Raw genomic sequence first — 8,822 nt, forward strand, 5'->3', positions numbered from 1 at the left:
GCGCCTGACGGACCCGTTGCATGCAGTCACTAATTGCACCACTAGGTGGCTCCAAACAAATGCATTGATCAAAAAATCTCAAACACATACAACCCTACATTCATTTTGATCAAAACTCACAGACACACACAAGTTTTTCTCTCTGTTACACACAACCCACATATGAAGGCCTTAATCCTCGACGATTCCCGGCCTTGACAACCTTTGCTGTATGTCTCCCCCTTCTCTCATTACCCACTTTCCTGTCAATTAACTATCAAATAAAGGTCACTAGAGCCAAAAAAAAAATCTTAAGTATTTATATATTCATTGATTAACATCTTGAGCACTTTTTAAAAATGACAAGTGTACATTGTGCATTTTTTTCAATAAAATTTTAATCTTAATGCAATATTGAACAAAAACAGTGTAAATGTGTTCTCTTAAGAAAATAAACAGGAGCCAACTTGAAGCTCATGATAATTTATGAGCTTTTCTCAAGTGCACTCCAACTCGGAACAAAACCAACAACAAAAACAAATATTAAGATGTGCAGTCATCTGGGAATATCTACAAATTTACAATAATTTTATATGATGTGTATATAGAGAATTGAGAAACACTTTATGCTGGCCTCTTGGTGTCTTATGGAGATCAGGACCACACACACAGTGCCAGACTGGGTTGGTCCTATTTTTTATTTTATTTTTTTTTAAAGACTCCAAGCAGTGAGGGGTCACACTTGTCAGTCAACTGTGAAAGTTTACTTTATGTTGGAAAGGAGACAGTCTCCTTTCTAACATCCCAACATCCTTTGTGCAGATGATGTGGTACTGTTGGTGTCTTCAAGCCATGGCCTTCATTGTGGACTGGAGTGGTGGCCAGTCGAGTGTTAGGCAGCCTCTCTTCTAAATATAAGACTATTGTTTTCCACTGGACAGGGTGTTCTTCCTTTTTTTTTTTTTTTTTTAGGTCAAGAAGCCTCAAACACACAATTTCAAACCCTTTGTGGTAGATAATCGGTACAGGTTCAATCTTGGTTCAGACACAAATGTTCCTCTGGTCTGTCTTGACAAAGAAAGGGCTGAGCCTAAAAAGTTCTTGATTTGCCAGTCAGCCTAAATTTGAGCCTTCAGCTATGACCAACATGTATAAATCATGACAGAAAGAACAACACGAATTGGGTTCCTTAGATTGTCAAAGTCACCCTCTGAGATAAAAAGGACCTCTGTCTCCTTTGGACAATTGTTTGTCAAAAGTGGACAGCTGAAATTGTTTAAGCATCTGATCAGGACTCTTCCTTGGAGGTCTTCCAAGCACGTCAAACAGGAAGGGGATGGACGTTACAGCAAATGTTTGAGTGTTAAATCTATATCCTTTTAACAGGTTTTATGTGTGTGATATAACTTGATTGACTGGTTTACTGAAGATGACAAATATAGTAAAAATGTACTTTTGTCTTGTGTGGCATCAGTACTCAACTTACAATGCAGGCTGAAATATACAGAGTTCAGAGATTTGAAAGTACCTTAGGTTGTATCAGAGAGTTACAGGCTAATTGATAGTTTTGTCATATTTTATACCATGGTTACAGCTGTTACTAAAACATAAATTATATTTAGAAGTATTTAATGCTGAGTCTGTCTAACCAAAGTATCCATGAAAGAACACAGCCACAGCCAGGAGAATGATGGCGTTTGCGTTAACAACGTTCCTCCAGAGAGGTTCTTCTGTTGTATCTGTGAGCTTCTTCTTCATCTCTGCCTCCTCCTCTTTAGTCATTTTCGGTGCTTTTGTCTTCTCCAATCCACAGAAGCACATTACTGCTTTCTTGCAGAATCCTGGCTCCTCCTCAGGTTCTGAAATAAAGGTAAAAACATTTTTGTTTTTTTTTCTCCCATCAGGAAAGAAACAAAAGAATATACTATTTACATTTTTCAAACATGTCTAAACAAAATTCAAGAAATCCATTATTTCCAGAGTTTAAAAACCCTGCGATTTAAAAACCAACAATATTTTAAACATAAATCTAACTCATCATCACCTTCCATATTCTTTTCATCCTCCTCATAGTTAACCCAATCATCCTGTTCAAGGTCGATTCTCTCCTCGGTGCTGTCCCTCAGACTCCAACACAGTCTATGCAACTAAAAAAAAAATAAAAAAAAATACATTATATTTAGAAATTTTATAAATGTGTATACTCCATTTGTTTTCTGTTTTTGGTCAGGTTGAATAATAAAAATCATATAAATGTGTGCCATCAGCTAAGATATCAGTATCACATAACAAAAGCAAAACAAAAGCAAAAGACATTGTGAAGATGCTGCTTGAAACTGATAGGACAAATCCTATGACAAGCCATTACTCCAAAAACAACATAAAAATTCAAGGAAATATAACTTTGAATATTCTACACTAGTATATGTAGAAAATGATATAAATAACATGGCTATGGGAGTTATTTTTCAAGTCGGTAATCACCGATAGATCAAAACCGGCTTTATCTTGCGTTGATCACTTACATGCTTATCGTCGATGGGTTTGGTTATGAGAGAGACTCCAATTATAACGATGCAGGTGATAGTAAACAGGATCAGCCCAAAGTACAGGTAGTGCACTCCACATATGATAGCAGGACAATCACTAGGGCTAACACAGTTCCCTGTCCCAAAGGCAAACTCAGCGATCATCCTGGTCAGACCTACAATCAGACCAACGATGAGTCCATAAAAGGCACCCTTACAAGAAAAATAGAGAAAAAATAAAGTTACAAGGGTCACACTTAGAAAATAAAAAAATAAATAAATAATACAAGCTTCTTTTTGAGGTTTGATATGAAAAAAATAAATATTGCTGTTTGGGAATGATAAATTGTAGTTGCTCAGTGGATGTCCATAAAATTAGGTATTGTGAGTATCAAACACACTTGGATCAAATAAACTGCTTGCTACCAGCCTGTTGCATAGATGATTGAAAGTTGGTGAGGGAATTCAGACATTTTGAAGCAGAGATGCATCTAAAAGTTGCAGGATGGTAGCCTTTGGTGACTGGACTTGGGGACCCCTGGTTTAGATTATTCCACATATATTTATCATCATGGCATAGAATAGCATTTGTGCCCTGATTTAGCAAAATATTGTAAGCTGGTTCCAATTAAGTCTCAAAATTCCCAAGGCAAAGCTTATTATCAACAACAACTTTTCTAAATCAGAAGTAAACTCACAGCCTCATTGACTCGCTTCCAAAAGATGGCGAGAAGGAAGACGGCAGAAATAGGTGGAGCCAGATAGCTGATGATTGACTGGATGTAGTCAAAGAGCTGACCACTCTGGGCTGACTGCACCACAGGGATCCAGGCTATGCTCACACCAATGAGGAACACAATAAACACCCTGCACAGTCGAGAACAAACACGCACATATCATAGATGTCACAAATGCAAACAGTATTCAAATTAAACACAAACCAAAACAGTTTTACCTGCCAGCAATCATCAGTTCCCTCTCTTTGGCACGAGGACGGATCTTAGTATAGATGTCCATGGTGAAGAGAGTACTAGCACTGTTAAATATTGAAGTGAGGGAGCTCATTAGAGAGGCCAACATCACTGACAGCATCAAACCCCTGAGACCTGCAACAGAGTTAGTAAGTTATGCAAAAATAAAATTAAATGACAAAGTTAACGTTTAAATCCACTCACCATTTGGCATAAGATTCATGACCAATTTGGGATAAGCAATGTTTGTGCATGCCACGCTAGAGCCACAGTATTTCTGACATTCTTCTGGGTCCACACATGCCACCACATCTGGATTAAGTTAAAATTAAAGAGACTTTAGTTAGGTGTCTGTACCCTATGGAGGGCATTTCTGACAAGCAGGTTTGCATTATTCCAAACAAGTTAAGAGACTTCAAAACCTCACAGACCTGTATAGAGGATCCTGCTTATCATCCCAGGGAAAACCATGAGAAACATGGGCAGCAGCTTCAGGTAACCACACAAAATGCAACCTGCTTTCACATGAGAGAGATTCTTGGCTGAGAGGCAACGCTGGACAATCACCTAGAGAAAAAAGATCCAGCTTTTGTCGCAAGTGCAAAAGACTACAGGCATCAAATGCATTTACAATAAACATCTATAGTGCTGCAACTGAAGCATCACATCCTATTCAAATAACTTTGCTAAATTCATAATGTAAACAATCAGTTCAAAGTAAAAATAGGATACAAACTTAAGCCAACTTTACATTATCAAATTAAATCAAGTTTGCAAAATATCTGTGGAGGATTTTTTTTTACTATCAGCTGGCAACCTCTGACCAGCTCAGTAACTCTGTCTTAAAAAGTTAAGATAAAAAGAGTGTGAACAAATCAACTTTCAGATTTTATGGCCTTTTACAGTTTGTGGTATGTAGTAAAACCAGTTACTGAGTCAGAGAAAGTAAAACTTCCATACAGTCAAAGGTGGTGATCATTACCAACCTGATCAGTGCACCAGTACCAGATGGTCTGAACGGTGAGTCCAAATATCAGGGCAGGCCAGGGCAGGTCTCCATTTATCGGATCTCTGAAAAGGTGGAAGGCGTCTTCCCGAGGCTCGTAGCACTCTGCGCTGATGTTACCGGTGATTGAGGGAACTGACATCATGTACCTGTGCTTCATATTTTCATAGCCTCCCACTTCGTTGAAAGCTGAGGATTAGACTGAAGTTTATGCTTCAGTTTCTCAATAATATGACAATAAAACACATGTGGGTACAAAGTGAAATTATAAATAATGATTACTATTTATTACCAAAACCCATGAGAATGAAGGATCCAATAAGCATGATGACGGTCTGTAAGGTGTCTGTGTACATCACTGCAGCCAGTCCACCTGAGATAAAACATGGCGTTAGCAATCTGTAACATTTTTCAGAGTACTATTTGAGAGATTTTATTTTTATGGAGATGTTCTTTAACCGCTTGACTTTTAAAAGATACAATCAGTTGCATTACATAGTGCAAATCAGCAACTGAGAACCATTTTAGTACTTACTGTGGTCTATTAGTGTCTCACAGACACCTTTAGAGAGATAAGCATAAACTAGACAGTTAAGGCAGGGGAGTTAGGTTAACGTGACTTTGTTTTTAGATCTCTGCAGTACATGTGGCCTTGAGAAAACTTTCCCCTCCTTCATGTGCAATTTGCTTCGATAAGACTTATTTGTTGGCTAAGTTTATGAGGAAGATGAGGATCCATAAAAAGAAAGTGAATTTCTTTCTGAGGATGCACCTGTGACGGTGTACAGTGCAGTAATCGCCAGTAGAGCGATAACAGCAATGTAGATGTTCAGTCCCAGAGCCTCCTGGATGAAAATGGCACCAGAGAACATGTCGGCCTGGGAGGAGACAGACACAACATTTGACTTTGATTGCATTTCATTGTTGAAAACAGGAAGGTTTTAGTCAGCAGCTACACAAACTTACTGAGATCTTAGTGAAAGCGTACAGCAAGAGGGAGAGCACGGAGAGATAAATACGGATGCGCTGTCCTCCGAACCTCTTCTTCAGATACTCGGGCATGGTGACCACCTAGATACACAGATAGCGATGATACTTTGGTTTTTAAATTGCCAAAGTTTGGTAATCGTGGTACTTTTATTGTAAATAGAAAATACACTCACATGCTAACTTAATAGGTATGCATCTATGCAACAGCAGCTCAGAAACCATCTTGTAGATACAACAGATATATAGAGAGTCTAGATATAACAAGGTGTCTAGAATACCTTCTTTGAACACACAAGATGTCAGTCTTTGAAGCACATGGGCTACAACAACAGATGAACACCCTGAGCACCACTGCTGTCTGCTAACAACTAAAAGTTGAGGCTGCATTTTACATAAAGACACCAAAATATGAAAATAATACTTTGGAAAATGCTCCCTTGTCTGACTAATCTTGATATTCAACATGAACATTCAGAGAGTATGGATTCCTTATGACTTCTATTGGACTAGGTATGGAGGATATTTTCTTGATAGACTATTGATCCCCTTAAAAACCGAAGTCTATCTGAGTATTGTGACTTTTTGACTACAATATATCTTCTGAAGGCTTCTTCCAGCAGGATAGTGCAAAATGTTACAAAGCTCAAATGAAGTTCAGCTGGTTTCAGATTCACATAAATGCAACATGCGGCAACTGCATGATGCAACTATATCACTTTAGACCAACATCAAGGAGGAATAATTCAGACATCATTTTTGATCTATGCCAAAACAAAAATCATTTTGAAGGCAAATGTTGCTCTGACCTATAATTATCAAGGCGTCCCAAACAAAGTGTTCACAGCTTACCCCTGCTTTGATGTAGATTGGTACAAACAGCCATCCGAGAATGACCATAAGAACAAGAGCCTGCAACACACAGAACCACAAGAAGCATTGAATAAAATAGAACAAGATTATTTGCTTTACTTTTTTTCAAATCAACATTTATATTGATCTGTAAACTTTAAGGTCCCCTCTGAGGGGGAACGTCTGTGCTTGTGTTATTGACAAAGGATTACTCACGTTCCACTCAAATCCACAAATGGCAATGCCAGCGGCAGCAGCGGTACCAGCGATCCCTACAAAGTGGACGCTGCCAATGTTGCTAGCAAAGAGCGATGCCCCAATCTGTGGAGAACATCGAACAATGAGTGTCAAAGAAAAAAACACATTGAAAAAAGATGCTGAAGCGAAAACCTGAGATAAATTGGAGAGAACAATGTACTTCTACAAAATAAACATTTATTTTTAATGCACACAACACAGAAATAACTGTTTTAGACTTAGATACTGCATCTTGTTGTCAATGTGCGCAGTGGTAAAACAAATAGTTTTCTGTACCGACTTTATGTGTCATAACAAAGATCTAATTCTGACAGTTTGGTGAGAATAGAACCAGATGAACAGACTTTAAAAGCACTTTTCTCAGTTAAAAGTAGGTTTGATGGTGCTTGCTTTATGAGAATGTTGCAATCTGATTGACAAAGAAAATTATTCTTCTTCAGTACAGTTCATGCTATTTGCATAGAAAAATAAAAAGTAGGGTTCATCCAGTGTTTCCCTTTACTCCATTAAAAAAAAAAAAAGATATATCAACATTTACTTTAATATTTAATATTTCTCGTTGGCAATAGACTGAAAATTGCCAACGAGAAGATATTCCTGTTTTGTATTAGTCTTAACTTTACAAGAACATGGATTCATTTAGTTTCCTGACTCTGCATAACCAATCTGACTGGGATTTTATCCAGTAAGAATAAACAGAGTGGTTTAGGTTGTTGTTCTGTTCATCTCAGGCTGCAGATAATGAAATAAACAACCCAGTAAGGATCAGATAATTACTAACTATACCATTGGTAGGCTTAATAAAAAAGCATTTTGTCTGCGTAGATCTAATTTTAATCTTATGTGTTAAGATACCCACCGGCCACCACACCATACTCCTCCCTGCGAGGAAGAAGCCACCCACAGTGGATCGATTGGTGCGGACCATAGCCTGCACCGAGAAAGCAGAATATCTTAGGCAATCCATAAATCTGAGCAAGAGATGCCCTAACTCTAGTTAAAATCAAATTGCTTCACAAAACTCAATGCATAGATGAAGGCATGTAAAAATTCTCTGATCTGACAAACACTTTTACTGTATCGGGATGCTAAGTTAGATTCTGAATTTGCAAAACATTTGTTCACTGCTTTTATGTTTCATCTGCATGACAAATCTCTCTAAGACAGACAAAGTAAGACAAGAAGAAGTGTAAAGGTTTATTTGAACATAAAAAAGCTAAAAAAAAAAAAAAATATATAACAAAAACCCAACCATGAATACTTTGTAAAACTCACCCATACTCCCACAGCCAGGACAACCACAAAGTAAACAACAATAACGGAGATGTCTGCTGCATTATTGAGAGCCGATGCAGGCGATTGCTTTTCCGTGTTTCTTACGATGCGGGAAAATCCAAAATAATCCCAAGACATTTTGCTCAGAGTGGGTGTGCAGCGAAGGAGTGCTACTGGAGTCTGTCCTCAGTGACTGCAACACGTGCACAACACTTACCTTTATATCTTTTGTGTTTGTGTGTGTGACAGAAAGAGGGAGGGATAATTGATAATGGGTTTATTGTGTTCTGTTCTGCACAAAGAATGAATGTAATCTAAAAGTGAAGCTCCAGTTTTTCGTCATTTTGCTGTTGAGTCTTTCATAAGTTTGTTTTGTGCAGTTTTAATACAAATGTTGGGAAAGTACATAAAACATGACATATTCTATGTATTTAGTTGGGATGAAATTCATAACAAGTTAATAACTTTTAATGTTTTTGCGTGTTTTTATTGGTATCTATCAAACAGATTAATTGATTAAACAGATTTGCATAATGCTCCACTTTCTGATTTTTCTATGAAAATCACTGCCCCACTGAAGATGATACAAAATTCAGCAGCAAGAATGCTGCCAGGTGCAAGTAAGAAATTTCTTTTCTTTAAATTGATTTTTTTTTGTATTTTTATTTGCTAGTTTTAATACAAACTATTGATATGATTATCTTACAAACTGTCTTCAGAGAACAGTAATCCATTCCTACATGTGGTTAAAGCTAAAACAGATGCTGAGGCATCATTAATTAATTATGACTCTTCTTTGTAGTAGTCTGTCTGAGCACCTGAGGGCAGCTTAGAGCACCGATGTTTCTGAAAGCAAACTAGCAACCAAAGCTTTGAAGCATGTTTTCTTCTTTTTTATTTATTGATTTTTTGCAGCTCAGGAATTCAAGTTTTTGTTTTAGGCTAACTCTCTATAACATTTGAACT

General features: G+C 37.5%; 1 protein-coding gene across 1 annotated transcript; it reads right to left on the bottom strand.

Annotated features, from left to right (window-relative positions):
• Nucleotides 1-949: 949 nt before the first annotated feature.
• LOC106940483 (sodium/glucose cotransporter 1-like) lies at nucleotides 950-8,041 on the bottom strand. The gene is made up of 15 exons (XM_015023244.1): nucleotides 7,857-8,041; nucleotides 7,441-7,512; nucleotides 6,540-6,644; nucleotides 6,324-6,383; nucleotides 5,451-5,555; nucleotides 5,257-5,362; nucleotides 4,777-4,857; nucleotides 4,465-4,673; nucleotides 3,910-4,045; nucleotides 3,683-3,790; nucleotides 3,463-3,613; nucleotides 3,206-3,374; nucleotides 2,505-2,720; nucleotides 2,024-2,126; nucleotides 950-1,838 (listed from the first exon to the last, which is right to left on the bottom strand). Exons 1-15 carry the CDS (start codon nucleotides 7,992-7,994, stop codon nucleotides 1,624-1,626), a joined length of 1,974 nt encoding a protein of 657 aa, XP_014878730.1. The 5' UTR covers nucleotides 7,995-8,041; the 3' UTR covers nucleotides 950-1,623.
• Nucleotides 8,042-8,822: the final 781 nt, after the last annotated feature.

This window comes from Poecilia latipinna, unplaced genomic scaffold (assembly GCF_001443285.1).
Source record: "Poecilia latipinna isolate Pla-1442-1.1 unplaced genomic scaffold, P_latipinna-1.0 Scaffold3246, whole genome shotgun sequence".
Classification (NCBI taxonomy): domain Eukaryota; kingdom Metazoa; phylum Chordata; class Actinopteri; order Cyprinodontiformes; family Poeciliidae; genus Poecilia; species Poecilia latipinna.